Source organism: Gasterosteus aculeatus, chromosome 18, assembly GCF_964276395.1.
Source record: "Gasterosteus aculeatus chromosome 18, fGasAcu3.hap1.1, whole genome shotgun sequence".
In the NCBI taxonomy this organism is placed as follows: Eukaryota; Metazoa; Chordata; class Actinopteri; order Perciformes; family Gasterosteidae; genus Gasterosteus; species Gasterosteus aculeatus.
The window spans coordinates 2,123,300-2,139,774 of NC_135706.1; the positions used below are offsets into that span (position 1 = coordinate 2,123,300).

The 16,475-nt window shown below is 50.1% G+C and overlaps 3 protein-coding genes across 6 annotated transcripts in view; 2 read left to right on the plus strand and 1 right to left on the minus strand.

Annotated features, from left to right (window-relative positions):
- LOC120808118 (forkhead box protein N3) overlaps nucleotides 1–6,562 on the plus strand; it is a 42,260-nt gene extending 35,698 nt beyond the window's left edge. For all 3 annotated transcript variants that reach the window (XM_040160752.2, XM_078094021.1, XM_078094022.1), the window contains exons 5-6: nucleotides 2,141–2,249; nucleotides 3,061–6,562. In XM_040160752.2, coding sequence (XP_040016686.2) covers nucleotides 2,141–2,249; nucleotides 3,061–3,625 — 674 coding nt within the window. In that variant the 3' untranslated portion in view covers nucleotides 3,626–6,562. The remainder of the gene's footprint in view (nucleotides 1–2,140; nucleotides 2,250–3,060) is intronic.
- Nucleotides 1–16,475, minus strand: part of LOC120807839 (26S proteasome regulatory subunit 4) — a 170,662-nt gene that overhangs the window by 124,854 nt on the left and 29,333 nt on the right. The window lies entirely within an intron of this gene.
- gtf2a1 (general transcription factor IIA, 1) lies at nucleotides 8,606–15,700 on the plus strand. 2 transcript variants are annotated; one of them, XM_040160135.2, is made up of 10 exons: nucleotides 8,606–8,916; nucleotides 10,345–10,446; nucleotides 11,036–11,267; nucleotides 11,800–11,864; nucleotides 12,102–12,177; nucleotides 12,536–12,657; nucleotides 12,820–12,921; nucleotides 13,007–13,267; nucleotides 13,377–13,466; nucleotides 13,828–15,700. In XM_040160135.2, the coding sequence occupies exons 1-10, from the start codon at nucleotides 8,887–8,889 to the stop codon at nucleotides 13,933–13,935; spliced, it is 1,188 nt and encodes a 395-aa protein (XP_040016069.2). In that variant the 5' UTR covers nucleotides 8,606–8,886; the 3' UTR covers nucleotides 13,936–15,700. The 2 variants fall into 2 exon arrangements, with proteins under 2 accessions (XP_040016069.2, XP_040016068.2); XM_040160134.2 differs by having other exon boundaries at nucleotides 8,663–8,916; nucleotides 12,536–12,675.

A 16,475-nucleotide genomic window follows, 5' to 3' on the forward strand; every position in this document is an offset into this window, starting at 1 on the left:
CTCCTGCATTCCAGGACCGAAACGCAAATGTGCTCAACGACAACAACAACAACAACAACGACGACGACACTTTTTCATTCATCGTGTCACTTCACCACCGATCCAGCACTGAGTAATGCAAACACGCTCTTCTTTACATGTCACGTGAGCACATGTCAGTCACAGGCTCAGCTGGACTGCCACTTAGCATCCGGCTAATCCGCTAGCCCCCCCCATCGGTGGGCACTTTCAAAGAGGTGCGTTGAACTTCTGGCCCGTGTGTGTGTGTGTGTGTGTGTGTGTGTGTTGGCCCGCTGGCCGAGTGCAGACTGCCATGTGGAACTCATTTAAGAGGAGCGCAGAGGAGGCCTGTGAGAGAGCGAGTCGGGGGGGGGGGGGGGGCGTAGGAAGCAGACAGAAAGGCCGAGCAGAGTTCCTTCATTGCTCTGAGCTTGTAGAAGTGTATCTCTGGAGCTGGTGGAGCGAGAACGTGCAGCGCCGCCCCCCCTTTGTTTGCCTCATGCCTCCTGAGCATGTGTCCCACGGTCCTCACCTGCAGGGACGGCGTGCACGCTCAGCCACCGCTGCACGTGGAAGCTGCAGCCACGTCCACAGAGAGGCAAAGACAGAACACAGCAGAGGACGGAATGAGACGTGTGTGTGTGTGTGTGTGTGTGTGGTGGTCAGGAGTGTGTCACTGAGCTATAAGAGGCCATGTCAAACAGAGCTTGGTATTTCCATTCCTCCCCTTTTCTCCCCCTCCCTCCCTCCCTCCCTCTCTGCCTTTCTATCACTTTCTCTGCTGATGCATGATCTACCACTCTGTGGCATGTGGAAGGGGAGCCGTTGCTATGGCAACCCAAAGCCTGACTGGAGCGGGGAAGGAGGGGGAGCCTAATGCAGTGCCCACAGACACACACACACACACACACAGCCATGCAGCGAGTGATCAAGATTACAGAGGAGCCCGTGTGCAGGGACCTACTTATAAGGTTATGGAGACGTCGGGGCAGAGCCACACGGACGGGAGTCCACAAGATTACTGTGGACACGGCCGCAGGAGCTCCATCACGTTGCCTCATGAAACCATGGGGGGGGGGGGGGGTCTCGGGCCTCGCCATGACGACGGATGCCTCCTCATAAATGAACTGTGCTGTAGGTGCGCGCACGCGGCGGCGGCTTTTCACGTGTGGAAACGCTTCGGCGGCGCACACAGAGCCAACAGCTGAAGACGGCAGCCGCGTGGTCCTCTGCAATCAGAACGCCGGGACACGCGGGACACGCGGGTGGTCTTCTCATCTGCAACAAGCCGCCCGTGCAGACACACAGCGACCTCCCCTCGGGTCACTCCAGGGTCGGTGAAACGGGTCCGGGGGTCGGAAACCTTCGGCCAGAAGAAGAAATGTGAAGCTACGTGACAGATTAGTTAGTATTGATTGGTGGTTGTTGCTAGTGGAGCGTTTCAATGAGCTAAAGGCAACAGTGATGCATCTACACTGTATAATCATACAACAATGATAAATAGCTTTCAGTGGTTCAGGTTTCTATATTATAAACATATAACTGGAAGTTTAACCGTTTGAAAACCGCATTGAAAAGCTTCACGCTCCAAATATAATTCCTGTCCATTGCTGAGTGGATCTTTATTGTCTGTTTCTTTGTTTAATTTGGTTTTACAAAGTTAGAAAAGCCTGATCACCGAAGACGTTGGTCTCTGGACGTCTGGCGATTGACAGCGGAGTGAAAGTGACAAGTAGAGCTACAAATAAACTATATATCATTATTTCACAGAAAACCAGCGTGTTTAGATAATTGATTAACAGTTTCAGTCCTTTTGGAGCCGAAGTGCTCGGCTGTTAAAGGGCAGCCTTGTTCGGATAAAACCCCAAAAAGAGGCAGAAAAAAGAGGAGAAAGTAACCTACGGAACATCGGCCTGCTGTCCCGCCCTCCGCACGCGGCCCAGCTCGCCGCTCGTTGGCGATCCGATGATTGGCGGCGGCTTTAACTCGTTTATGGCGCTTTTCCCTCAGAGGGACGGCGGAGGCTCTCATCCAGCTTCTGGAGAAGTTTGCTCCTCTCGTTTGTGTGTGTGTGTGTGTTGCATGTGACCGATGTGTGCACGAGTTCTCACGTGCGCTGCTCTCTCTCTCTCCCTCTCAGTTCCTCGCGGCGTGATCCAAAATGGCGCCCGCATCAGGAGCCAGGCGCTCTTCCCCGTGATAAGACCCCTACCTGTAAGCCCCGTGGGAAGCAGAACCTCAGCCATACGGTGGGTCAACGTTGCTCAGGCGCGTAATCAATGTCAGTCAGGGCTTCCCCCTCCAGCCACACACACACACACACACACACACACACACACACAGCAAACTTTTCCACTCACACAGTTTAATGACGTCTTCGTCGCGGGGCCTTCACGCGCTCCCGTCCTCTCCAGGTGTGTTTGCGCAACCCCCCCTTTCACACAAACGGGTTTATCGGAGGGGGCGGCCTCGCCATCCGAGGAGCGTCGGGAGCGTGCACGGACACGTGCACCTATCATAGGAGCACAAGAGGGCGGTAGCCTGCACGCCACTATGAATTAAACATGCCCAAAGTCCCACCAAAGGTATGCAGTGAATATTTGATCACTGTACGGGGTGCATGTTTTTCTCCTGAGGTGTTAATGTGCTCGCCCCCTCATTCTGAAGGGGGGGACGGGGGGCGGGGGGGGGTCCGGGGGGACAGGGTGCGCTGCTGAAGCTCCCTGTGATTTATTAGTTGTCAGAAAGCGCCGCTGTCCTTTGATGCCTTGCAGAGAAAAGTGTCTCCTGATTAATAGAGCGAAAGACGTGTTGCGATATAACGTGGAGGCGGATGTGAAAGTGGACAAGCGCCGCTTTGCGCCCGGCAAGGTCTCCGCCACCGCTGAGAATGAGTCCGCTCATTTTTACCCCCCCCCCCCCCCGGAGACACGCGGTTCTGATGGCTCCTGAGGGCCCTCGGGCGCCATTAAAAGGTCGCGCATTAGCAGAGGGGGGGAGGGAGTAGGCAGCGGGAGCAACCGTATTCTCTCTCACTCTCTTGCCTGTGGCTTCACACAGATCGTCCCTGGGACACTACCTAAGCCGAGGACAGGACAGCCCGTCCCGGTACTCTCCCCCGCCGGGCAGCGAGGACCTCCAGGACGACCACACTTACAGCACCGCCAAATCCCCCAGCCGGCTGTGCTCCCCCGGGGTCGGCACCCCTTCCTCTCCGCTGGACGACGACGACGACGACATCATCGCCGTGGAGATCCAGTCAGACGTTAAACCGGAGCCCTGGGAGATCCCGCTGGACTCTCACATCGCCACGGCCGCCGCCACCTACATCTCCCAGCAGGCCTTGCGCGGACAGAGACGCGGCTCGGGGCCCGGAGCCGTGGGCACGCTGCCGGGCAGCAGTTTGCCCTGGACCAAAAACCGAGCGAGGAGCATCGGCGACACGCTGCCGCTGAAGAAGCGGCGCGCGGCGGCGGTGGAGAAGCCGCCGGAGAGCGACGACGAGGAGATGAAGGAGGCGGCGGGGTCGCTGCTGCACCTGGCGGGGGTCCGGGCCTGCCTCAACAACATCACAAACCGCACCGCCAAGGGCCAGAAAGAGCAGAAAGAGGCCCTGAGAAACTAAGACTAAGTACACAGTCACACAGCTGAAACACACACACACGCACAGAGACACACAATACACAAACAGGTCAACAGGTAACGTTACTTCAGCATTAGTCTCAACGGACACGTGTCATCTCCCTCACTCTATCTGCAGGGCATTAGGTGAATCCTACTTATTTGTGGCAATATCAAAAATCTATGTTTTCCTACATGTTCAGCAACACTAACATCAATGGGTCTTTCTCACGTGTCTTTGTTGTTTTTGTCGTTTAAAAGGGGATGAAAGCCATACAAAATGCATGTTTTGTCACTAATTTGGACGAGCGCGACGCGGCGGAGTCACGCCGAGCGGCGCGCGGGAGAGACGGCCGCTTTGTCTCGCTCGTCGGTCTCGCTCCGCGTGAATCTGTAGCAATCCTGCAGCGGCGGCGGGGGGGGGGGGGGGGGCGGAGCCTGTTTGACAAGACCTCGAGAGCTCGCTAGCGTCACTGTCCCCCACGCCCGCGAGCACAAATGTGAGACTGTGCCAAAGACGAGCGAACCAGGTCGCTTCATGTAGCCGATACGACAGCTGACGGGGGGGGTGGGGGGGGGGGAAAGAAGGCGGAGTGGAGGAGCCGAGGGAGGCGGGGCCTAAAGCGCCCCGACAATTGTAAAACCCAATGTGATATATATTCATGCACTTAAGATTATTTAACACCACTTATAGTAGAAGCCTCATGGGTCAAACATGGTTTATTTCAAAGAGCACTCATAGTATTTAAGGATAGATATTTAAAAAAAGAAGAAGAAAAAAAAAAAAGGGTCATGTTTTTCTCACCATAGGAACGGATGGCGTGTGCCGGGTCTGAGGCAATATCTCCTTCGTTTTGTTGTTGTTGTTGTTGCATTATGTGAACGTCCCTGAAGCTTCCCCAGTACTTCTGTCCATAGACGTAGACACCGGGTGTAGACGGCGTAGCTCGCAGCGGCTACCACACCTTCCCGCTCATCCAACAGCGTCAAAGAACTATATCCATGAACTGTGTCTGTTTACCCTCAATCTACCCTCATAAAGATATAAGCAATTTGTCCCGCGCGGACAACTCTGTAAAAAGGTTAGAAAATATTTTATTTTTTTCCTTTCTTAATTGAAGCAATTTGACCTGCAGGACTTTCTCAGTTATATTGCATGGGTGCTTGTAAATAAGATAAAAAGCAAATCTTTTTTATTCAAAGATCATGTAAGATAAACAATGTATTTAGCATGAAGCATGACTTATTTTCATATAAACCCTGATCCTAGAGGACAGAAAAAAGTTTTGCCGCCAATTGTTATACCCGTGATTATATCGGATTTCATTTTCATTTGAATCTTTGGTCTTTTTTATTTTTTCTGTTTTGTGAGCGGGCGTTCAGAGACGCGTCTTCAGGGAGGACCACTCTGCTCCCCCGGGCTCCGTGGGGGGGGGGGGGGGGGGGGCCTCCGTCTTCTTCTGCCTGTACAGTGATTTTTAGGTGTTCAATGTTAACCCCTGTGTTATTTCTGAACACGCGTGTGTGTGTGTGTGTGTGTGTGAGTTGGTGTGCCCAGGAGCACACGCCCTTTAACATTGTGCCTGCCTACCTGCCCTCAGCACCCCTCGCTTGTCTTTTATTTATAACAGTATTGGTTTCCTCTCCTCGCCTGTGTCTCACGTGTAAACGTGTCCTTCTTTCCATCGCCATCGTTCAGCGTCAACGTGGGGACGGGGCGGCCGTGTCGGCGTCCCGGAACAACCCGAAATCCCCAAGTAGGCCACTTAGAACCCGGATTGGAAAGGAAGAGGAACGTAGGAGACAAAAGTCTTTATCTTTTTTTTTATTTACACACAGTATTTTTAACCCCTTTTGGTCCCTTCGGATGTCAAGCTTGCATACATGTTGATCCCAAGAGCCCGATCCACAGACAGAGCATTTTTAAATATATTAACAAAAAAGAATGTGTGTATTTCACTTAGAATCAAGAAAACAAAGTGGTGTTGGTCCACGAGGGGAGAGGTGAGTTCTGACATTTTTGCAGCAGAAGTGATATAAACGCCACACCGCCATGATTCAGCGTGCTTCTCCCTGTCCGTTGGCGTGCGTGCGCGCGCAGAAAGGCGCTTTGTAGCGCGGGCCGCGTTTGGCTGTAGCAGCTGTCACACCAGGGTTTGGTTTAAGTGACGGCCCCGTCCACCGGGGCAGTCTTCTGCCCCCCCGTAGCATCACTGGCTTTGCATCCGTGCCGACATAGACGCACACACAAAACAGGCCAGAAGGAGACACGTGTCTCTGGTCTGATAGCTGGTTGTCAGCAGCAACAGGACTCATGTCGGGGGGGAGGTGGGGGGGGGACGCGTTGCTGTAGCAACCGCCTCTTTTTTCCTCCGAAGAAGAAGAAGAGGATGAACTCCGGACCTACGAGTCCTGGAAGGTTAAAATCTACCTTGGCCTGAAAAGGCCCCTGAAACAAGGGGGTTTGTTTCAGACCCGCCAAACGGAACGAAACGCTCAAAAGAATAAAGTTGCCATTTTGTTGTTGTTTTTTTTACCATTGTTATGCACTTTTCTTCTGTTCTGTTTTCTCCCCCTCTACTATACTGCCATTGTTTTTTGTCAGTGACTGTGTGAGCTGAACATCGGAGAGCACATGGGTAAGCGATGTCAAAATGCAAATGCTATTGATTTGTGCGATGAGCTGCAGAGTGCAGAGAGTGTTGTTGTTGTTTTTGTTTTACTAAATGTTCAATTCTCTCCTTATTGTGCAATCATATTGCCAAAGAATGATTTAAGACCTATTTCATCACTACATGTAAATATCAACGTTGTCTAATACCGTGGCAAAAAATATATAAATGTTGTTTTATTTTGTTTTCCATTTCCTGAAAAACTGCAATGATGTTCATGTGATGTATTGTCTTCCAGTTGGTTGCAATAATAAAAAATACAAGTTGCAGAGGGTTCGTCTGGCTGATCCTTTTGACAGACCGGAGCCCGGGAGGTCTGTCGTGGGGAACAATGCACGCGTTGACCACCGCGACGCGTTCGAGCACAGCAACGCTGGCAGGCGCCTCAATAGCAGCAAATTCACAATTCGTCCATCAGAATCCAGAGTTGAATACAGTGAACGCGTGTAAGAAATGATATCCCCCCCCCACACACACACACTAGCCCCCATTTGCTGGTAAAGCGGTCGCTTTGTGACTCTCGAGACTGACCCCAATCATTAACCTCGCACATTCCCATCAACACGGGTCTTATCACAGCCACTCCTCTTCCGCCAGTTAATTATTCATTTACTTCCTCTAATCGGTTAAGTTCAATATTTCTGATTAAAGTCAGACCCCCCCCCCCCCCCAAGGGAAGGAAGTAAAAGAGTTAAGTGTACCAAAGAGTTCCTCCGCGCCTTATCGCTCTGGGTGGTGTCGCTCTGGAGCCGCGTGGCGGTGGGGGCCCATTCATAATTGAAGCTGGGACTTAATATCGCACCAGTGGCTCCCTGTGCACCGCCGACACCACTGGAGCTAGCTGCTCCTCTGTTGCTATGCAACCACAGCGATGAAAGACGGGGGGCTGGGGGGGTGCATTCGGTAGATCTTTAGAGGGCATCGTACCCCACGTGAGCACTTGGTTCGTACAGAACAAAACTTACGAGTGAATTTAAAAATGTTTTCATCAGTGTCGAGTCCACTTTTAATTTAAATTGAATGAAGCGAGTTGTGTAATTCGGTGGTGGGGGAGGCCCGCTGGGGGGGCTGAGGTGGTCGATGCTGCGTGTTTCCCGCGCCGTCTCCTCCACACGATGCCCGCCGAGCAAGTTTCCATGGAGACAGAAGTGGAGGTAACGTTCTCCCGGTCGCTGCGAAGCTTTAATGGTGATCTGGAAACGTTGCCCTGGTGCTCAGAACAGGTGTATTTTTGATTCAACATAACCAATAGATGTGGCTACCGCCCCCCCCCCCCCCCCCCCCCCCCAAAAATCCCTCACCCTTTATTGAATTAAAATAGTTGAATCCCAGTGAATGGATGTGTGTCATGGAATCAGAAAAGGAGAGCTTGTTTTCCGGGCCGCTGCGATGTGGCGTGATCACACTCTGGTGGCGGCGGGAAGTTACTGACGTGGCTTCAAACGTCATCTGGAACCGTCAACAAAGGCACCAACTGTTCCTGTGAACAAGTACGGTTCCATTACAGATATATCATAACAACAGCAATGCAAACGGAATGAAAATCAATGACAAGTGAAGTTACGTTAACACCTGAATCAGCGATCATTGACATAAACACAGGCAAACAAATGCAGAAATGTTTCCACAGAGATGTAGATTAAGATTAAAGTCTAATTACAAAGCACTGCGGTTTGTGCTTTGACGTTCCTCTTGTCTTTCAAAGGTTTTAAATGCATGAAAGAAGCATTAATCAGGTGATCTTCAGGGGATTCTCCCTCGTTATCAGTGCACAACGATAAAACAAATCAAAGACGACCATGTGAGGTCAACTCAGTACGGTTTTGGTGACCTGCAGAGTCAAAGAAAAGGCCCAGAGGCAGCGCTGGCTTAACAAAGGTAACCAAGAGATGCGAAAAACAAATGATAAAGAATTGTTTTTAGTGCATTTTACAGACATGCGTGAAAATTGAAGAGATGGTAACAGAAAGCTAAACCAGGAGGGTCAAAGCGCCTTGTGTGTTCTCTCTGCCCTCAGATCAGATATTACAAACGCCACGCATTAATGCTCGGGCTGACGTCCATGTTTTAGGATTTATATATCCATCACTATGTTTGTATCGTGTAATAATCTACCAATGAAACTGGCTCCTGGGATACTGTGATTTTCTCCTTATATGGGTCACATTATTCACACGTGGCCTCATTCCGTAAACAAGATCACCGAGCATTACAGAGCTAATGCGCTCTGCGCACGTGTATTTACCTCGTAGCACGTTAAAACCCCTGTAAACTACATTTCCCAGCGGCGCGCCTTTCGCGCGGCCGTCATGCGCCGGACGAGATCTCGCGCGAAGTGCGGCGCGACCCTGCCCTATGTCTCGCGCACTCGCAGCTCCACGCTCAGTATATAAAGCAGGACCACGACGGCAGGACGGCGGCTGGGAGTCGCAGCCCGGGATTGTAAATAAGACCGCTCAAACTGTGTTTTATTTACAAAAGTAATGCCGGCTGTTTTAAGAGAGCGTTCCCAGTTGTTTTAAGTCATTTTTTTTGTAATTTTTTTGGCTCTATCTCTCGCCTATTTCCGTGTGGTTTTTACACTACGCGTATAATGGCGAGCTCGGCTAACTCGAACCCAGTGGTAAGGATCAATCTCTAAGGATTGTCAGCGGGGAAATGGGGGGGCTAAGATGAGAGGAAGCTGTCAACGAGATGTTTGTGTCATTCAGGCTTAGCAAACACATCATTGTTCTACCAAATAAAACGAAGAACGTCTTCAGTTAATCGGCCATTTTAATCATTCTTCAACTGAGCTCAGGTCGTGTTCCGATAAAGCCATCTGGTGGGAGCGATGGCTGGTGACCAGTGACGTTCCGCAGAATGCAGATGTTCTTACGGCTGGTTAGTTATGGGCTTAAATGTCCGGTGGAGCTACTGGTTCATACCAGCGTAGTATCTGTAAACTCCCATGTGAACACGAGTCGGTGGTTGTGCCGTTGATGGCGGTCGGAGCGTTTCTTGCGTGGCCGAGTCTCTTGTGAAAGGACGAATCTGTAACGTTAAATCGGCTAAATAGTCTTTTATCTGGCGCAGTTTTAGATGTTTGCAAAGCACCTCGCCACCAAACCACTGCGAACGGCTTGTGTTGTGGTCCTTTTTTTAATTAAAAGTCTCCGTGGCCGACAAGCCGCCACCGCTCAGTGAAAAGCCTCCCCGCCGTCCACCATTCCACGACCAGCGGGCCAAACCGCCGCCGCTACCCGCCTCACGACAAAGTAGTCCGCTCCCCGCCGACACGGCCACACTGACGCACTTCGTCAAAGCCCAGCGGCCATGAGATAAAACGCCGAAAGCACCTTGTACGTTCCGCCGCACAAGGCTTCGGCGTACCGGACTTTCGGGCGCGCGTTTCGCCGCTCCGTAAAATGGCTTCCACGTCGCCCCTCGCTCCGCTTGTGGCCCTCCTCTTTTCCCCCTCCCGGTTATATACGGCCATGTTGGCTCTCTAATATAGACTGCCCGGGATGGGAAGGCGCTACTCGACGCCACGTCACCGCCTCCGCTTATAAACCGCGGACGTGGCTTTAAATAGCGGAGAGGCGCGCGCGCGCGCGGGCCGAGGGAGGCGCGGAGGGACCGAGGGCCGTGCTGCGGCCGCAGGGGCGCGGCGGGTCACGCCGCGGAGGCTTCGCTCGTCCCGTCGCTCTCCTTCCGTGCTGAAACCCGACCGTCGCTCCACCGCGAACCTTTTACATGGCGAACGTGAAGTGGACGCCGCGTATTGCAGGTTGTCACGACACGCTAAATCCCAGCTTCCATACCCGACCAATCCTAGAAGTATCACTGTAGTGTGACATAATAAGATATGCTTATGCAAGAGAACTAAACACATATTTAGATGGTTCGTTACATGTTTGCTGTGGTTGATGTTCCTATTAAGCATTTATGAATATGACGTGTAAACTGACAATGTGTGTATGTATATGTGTGTGTGTATATATATTCACACACATACAATGTATATTTACCTAGTAAACATAGTAATGTGCTCTCTTTCCCTTCCTCGTAGCCTAAACTATATAAGTCTGTAATTGAGGATGTGATCAACGAGGTACGAGAGCTCTTCCTGGATGAGGGAGTGGACGAGCAGGTGCTTCTGGAGCTGAAAACGGTAAATGTCCCCATTACCGATCCCCCCCCCCCCCCTACAGGAGGGCTTTATGTGATTGTTGTGAATGAACGTATTCTTCATAACTTTTTCTGCTCGAGAATCAACAAATTTGGTTCGGAACCGAGCCAGAATCAACCTCGAACAGGGTTATTGTGTGCTCATCACGAAGGAATAATCCTTGAAAATCCTCCAAACACAACAAGTTATAAAATATGTGATGCAAATTAGTTTTGTGCACACAGCGTTGCTTATGTAAACATTTTATAATCGAAGCTAGAAGCCAGCAAAGAAAAAGGATCTGCATGTTTTATAGGGCCGTTGGTGGTATTTGTCAAGCGGTTCTTTTTTTTGTGTGTGGTCATATTGATTTATTTCTTCACCAGTGACGTATAAACAGATTTTTCGCTCACAGCGGTTCCCCTTTATCCTGACAGGAATAACATTGTCCATATAGACAAAGTACTTCCAGAGTGAATGCATCTTTCATCATGCGTGTGCCATTTTCAGAGCATGGTCCCCCCAAAAAAAAGTGTTAATCACAAAATGTTCAACCTGTGACACATCCCGCTTCTTCTGCCTGATGCTCCAGCTGTGGGAAAACAAGCTGTTGCAGTCCAAGGCAGTGGAGGGCTTCCACACCGAGGAGCAGGCAGCCCTGCAGGCCGCGCAGCAGCAGCAGCAGCAGCAGCAGCAGCATCAGGTCCAGCAGGTGCAGCAGGTGCAGCAGGTCCAGCAGCAGGTTCAGCAGGTGCATCAGGTCCAGCAGGTGAATCAGCCTGCACAGGCCCAGCAGGTCATTCTGCCCCCCCAGCAGCAGCAAGGTGGGTCCTTCTTTCACTATAAACCATCCAGCAGAAGTATCAAACATCTGGGACGGTAAAATGGTCCATTTTGTCAAGTTGGCGAATGTAATGTAAAAGTTACACGCTGCCGTCCCACTTAACTGATATTCAAATAAGAATCGAGAGTCTCTTCCTGCATATTTCAGCCCCGGAAATGTTTTCAGAAACGTGTTTCTGTAGAAATGTTTGACCCACAGAACACGTTCTCATCGTACAGCCGAACAGGACATAGAAATATGTCTCTGAACTCGTTTGAGGCAAATACAGTAACCTGATTGCGTCGCATTTGGTCATCAGATATCAACCAGCCATCGGCTGCCTCGTTGAAACGCCCTCCACCCTGATTGGTTGTTTTCCCAGAGGTCATTCGGGGCATAAAGGGGAGACTGATTTGTGTTTCACAGATTTATTTGTCATATTTATGGAAGTACGACAGTCGGTGATTCATCATCTTTGTGTAATTGCTTTCTTAGCATATTATGGTTTGTTTTGAACGTGTTTCTCTCTGCAGCTCCACAGCAACAAGTGATTGTTCAAGATTCCAAGATTCTGCAGCACATGAGTGCGACGGGGATGGTAAGTAGATGAAATGAACACGCCGTTGTGTGATTTGTGGTCGTTACGCCAAAAGCTTTGCGTTAGCGGCGCCAATGCACGGGACATAAAGCTTCTTTTTTTCTGTATTTAGTAAACTGTGTTGATTTAGTCTTTATTCACAAACACTTTTTCTTTTGCCACCAAACCTGGCCGGTAGATAAAGGAATGCCAGTGGGAAACCAGTCACTCAAGTGTCTTCTCCTTGTTCTCCTGCAGAGTGCAGCAGCGACAGCAGCAACGCTCGCTCTGCCCACGGGCGTCACTCCGTACCAACAGCTCATCACCAGCCAAGGTGAAACAAACGCGTCTCCCCAAGACACTCGCGTGTCCCTTTTCCCTGCAGCGCTGTTTTTCAGCTTAGATGTTGGAGATATCGGTTCAGTGGTGATCAAAGCAAAAAATAAAACCCGCTTGCCAACAATGGCTGTGGATTATTCTCCAGTGACCAGGACACGATTCGTTGCTGTTGTTCCGAACGTGGTTCGTGCCCTGTAGTTGCATTGCTATGTGGAGCCGGCCTCTACGGTTATTATCTCCAACACCAGGCGCCACCATCGACGGATGCGAGGCCCTGTTGGTCTACAAGGGTCTACAAGCCGTCACGTGAACTGTCCCCCAGCCCTCACAACTCCTGTTTCCCGGCCCCTCAGGTCAGATCCTCCAGGTGGTCCGCGCCGCCAACGGGGCCCAGTACATCATCCAGCCCCAGCAGCAGATCCTCGTGCAGCAGCAGATGCAGCCTGGCAGCGTGCAGGCGCCGGTCATACAGCAGGTATGCCCCGTCAGACAGGTAGGAACTGCCTGATCTGCGGCTTCAGAACGCCAGCGAATCCCCCCCCCCCCCCCCCCCCCCCAGTGCGCCCATACGTTTGCTCCGATCCACGCTGGAGCGTTTCCCCAAAGCGTGAGTTGTTCCCGTTGGCTGTGTGTCCAGGTCCTGGCTCCCATGCAGGGAGGCCTGTCCCAGCAAGGGGTCATCATCCAGCCGCAGCAGATTGTCTTGGCTTCAGGAAACAAAGTCCAAGGCAACCCTCAGGTCCGCACTGCTTCAGTCCCCCGATGCCACTGCAGCTCCTCCCCCCGTTGAAATACTTGACCTGACGATCGCCGTTTGCCGTTAGTTGATGCAGGCAGCAGCTCTGGCGCAGCAGCCCGGCCAGGCAGCGACGGCACAGGTCCAGCAGGTCCAGCAGGTCCAGGGTTCCGCGGCCCCTCAGGTCCCAGCGCAGGCCCAGGCCCAGCAGCCTCCCATGATACTGCAGGCGGACGGCGCCGGGGACACCTCCTCGGAGGACGACGAGGACGACGAGGAGGAGGAGTATGGCGAGGATGAGGAGGAGGAGAAGGACAAGGACGGGGGAGAGGACGGGCAGGTGGAGGAGGTGAGCTCCAGAGGGAATCATAACGGCGACGCGTCTGTGGAGCTGGTTTACGTGACGATGTGCTGCTACTTCCTGTAACGTTACGACATCGCTCGCTCTCTCTCACCAGGAGCCGCTGAACAGCAGCGACGATGTCAGCGACGAGGAGGACCAGGAGCTGTTTGACACGGAGAACGTAGTGGTGTGCCAGTACGACAAAGTAAGCGGTGATCCGTTCTGTGAGGGAACACGGGCAATCGCCGCTGAACCTGCGTGCACGTTCATCCACGCCCTGATCATTGCAGGGCAAAAAGTGAAAACCGTTGTTTTGCGTAGATGCTCCCTTTTTAGCGGCAGACGTCGGCGGCTCTGCATCGATGCGGTGGCGTCATTTTCCGCTCAGCGAGAATATTTAGCGATGTGCTGTCCCGTCCTTAAGCAAACACACGCGCTTAGAGGAGGCAGTCGTAGCTTTTTCCACCATCAGCTGCTTTGTTGCGACGACGTATGGCTTAAATAAAAAAGCAGCATGCAGAAGTTCAATGCAGGTGACTTTGACGGCCTCCTCTTTTCCTCCCCAGATTCACAGAAGTAAGAACAAATGGAAATTCCACCTGAAGGACGGGATCATGAACCTGAACGGGAGGGACTACGTCTTCTCCAAAGCTATCGGCGACGCTGAATGGTGAAGAGGGAAGAAGCGCCCCGGAGACCGGAGCGGGAACTGTAGCTCCCTCTGTCCAGTTAACAGACACTTCAGCGTCCTCCGGCGCCGGTGGCTGGATGCGTTTCAGGAAACACCTTCTGAGTCTCTGAGGACTCTCCGACTTCCAAAAACACTCAACTGACCATTCGGGACGGTCCACCTGCGCCCCGAGTCCCCTTGGCTTCTTTCCCCCGAGCGCATCCACACGCGATGGGAAGCAAGCGTTTCACCGGTGTCGTGGACCCCGGGGGGGGGGGGGGGGGGACCTGAGCCGCTCCACACACACCCCTCCCCCCCCCAGAGGGTCAGAGGTCATTCATTACTTCCCCGTAGATGAGAACCACCTTCGCGATGCACTGTAGTCGGTTGACTGGATTGACTCGTGTCTGCTTTTAAGTCCAAACATAGTGGCGCCGGTCGGGATCGCCGCCTGTAGAGCCGCCACAATCTTTTGGCTTCTAATTTCTGCTTTTGGATCGTAGTTCTGTCTCAATTCATTTCTATGAAACGGTGCTCCAGAGTTTTTATGTAGGTAACAATCTGTAATTGTTTTAAACTTTTCTTTTTTCTTCTATTTTTAAATGATAGCTAAATTACATTATAATTACATTAATTCTAAAATAACTAGTAGTTTAAAGGCATTATTTTAATCGAATGAGCGCTCAATCCAAAAACGTTTTTCCCGCTGCTTCTCTGGAGCTTCATTCCATCTTTATTGGTCACAAAAAAAAGAGGAGGAGCCGATCCGACACTGACTTTGTTTGTGTAACGTGCGCGTTGTGTGACGTCCGTCTCTTCTCTCATTTGAATTCCCTGCAGCCGTCAGTTCATCCGCGTGTTGCGGAATCCATCAAGCCGTACAATAGTTTAACATCTGTCCTTTTTTGCTTTCTTCTTTTAATTTATTTCTGATATTTCATCACGTGTTGTGTTCTTTTGAAAGGCTGGAAAGCCGCACCAAACTGTGCTCTTATGATCTAATAAGTGTCTTTTTTTTTTTTTTTCTCTGTTGTTGGACGAAGCTGCGTAACGCTGAGTTCCCATGACGTCCACCGTGAGCTCTCCTCGCTTTTAATTTTGTTCATGGCTTTTAAAAGAATATTTTCTATTGAAGCGAGTTTAACTCGGGGGGGCCTGTGTGTTTCTCTGCAGTTGGTTTTTAGCGCCCCTGTTGCAGCAATTCAAAATAAAGTCTGTGTTTTTTGACTGTCGTGTGAATTTGGTTGGTTGTTGCTAATATAGTGTGTTTTTAAAGGAACTCTCTTCATATCAAGGAAGCGCTGATTACGTGACCAACGCTAAACGAGCAGTGAAATGTTTCCTGTCCTTTCCCCATACGTAACCCAACCGAAGTACAATCCTTTGTTTTACTCATTGCAACTATTTTGATTAATGTGCACATGCAAACCAAGTGGCTGTCAATCATCACCATTCTCAAAGACAAATAGGCAGATGTGCGTATTTTGGGTAGAACGCTAAAGAAAAAGGAGCAGCTCCTGCAGTTATTTGTAAAAGGTGAAACCCGCTCAGTCGTAGTTCTTTTGTGTTCTCCTTACTGTTGGATGTATCGTGTGCCTTTTTACAGCTTTTTTTATTTTTCGAAATGGAACAAATGTCGGATGAGCTTAAGAAGAGTACTAAACGGTATCCTCTGCTTTCAGAATGTTCTGTTGTGTGTGTGTTCCGCTAACGTAAATGTATTGTTCTCATACATAATTATTTTTTATTAAATCAAGTTTGGAACGAAAGCCCAGACCGACTCATTTAGACCAAGTGGGACGTCTTTTATTTGCTTTGCTCTGTCAGATTCACCAGATGACCCTGATATCATCACCAGCGTGTTCCATAAGTTACTCTAAACTGATGATGAAGTGGATATTTTACACTGGTGGTTTACTTTATTTTTTTATAGAATGAACAGCCAGAAATAGTTTGGTCATTTCCATTAAAAATTCATACAATTCATCAATTACATTTACAAAATATTGTTATAATTCCACCATTATATTTAGCTGACATTGTTAGTTCATTTGTTACATGAATTGTAACATTTAGCTAATGTTACAATTCATGTATTTAATTTAACATATATTGTAACAAGTTCTGCATTATATTTAATGTTACAATTTTATAATTTTATATAAAACTAATTCATTTGTTAGATTTAACACATTTGTTACAATTTCTTCATTACATTAAACTAATATTGTTAGTTAATTTGTTACAATTCATCTATTATCTTAAGCAATTTCAACCACTTTGATTGGATTTAAGTAAGTTATTTCAGCAGTGTAGACATTAAATGCAAATTGTAGCGTTGGTCTTACAGCTGTACATTCTATAGCCGTATCTTAATTTCCATCTAATGAGTTGAGTAATTTAAATCTTTCCGCCCATCCAGCCTCTGCAGAAGTAACCTCCGCGGGACAGAGACCTCTGGTCTGAAATCCCTCGCTGCTGCACCGGCGCTCGTGGACGTCTGAGCCCCGCAGTGCCTCAGCCCGTCTTCAATCCCACTCCTGG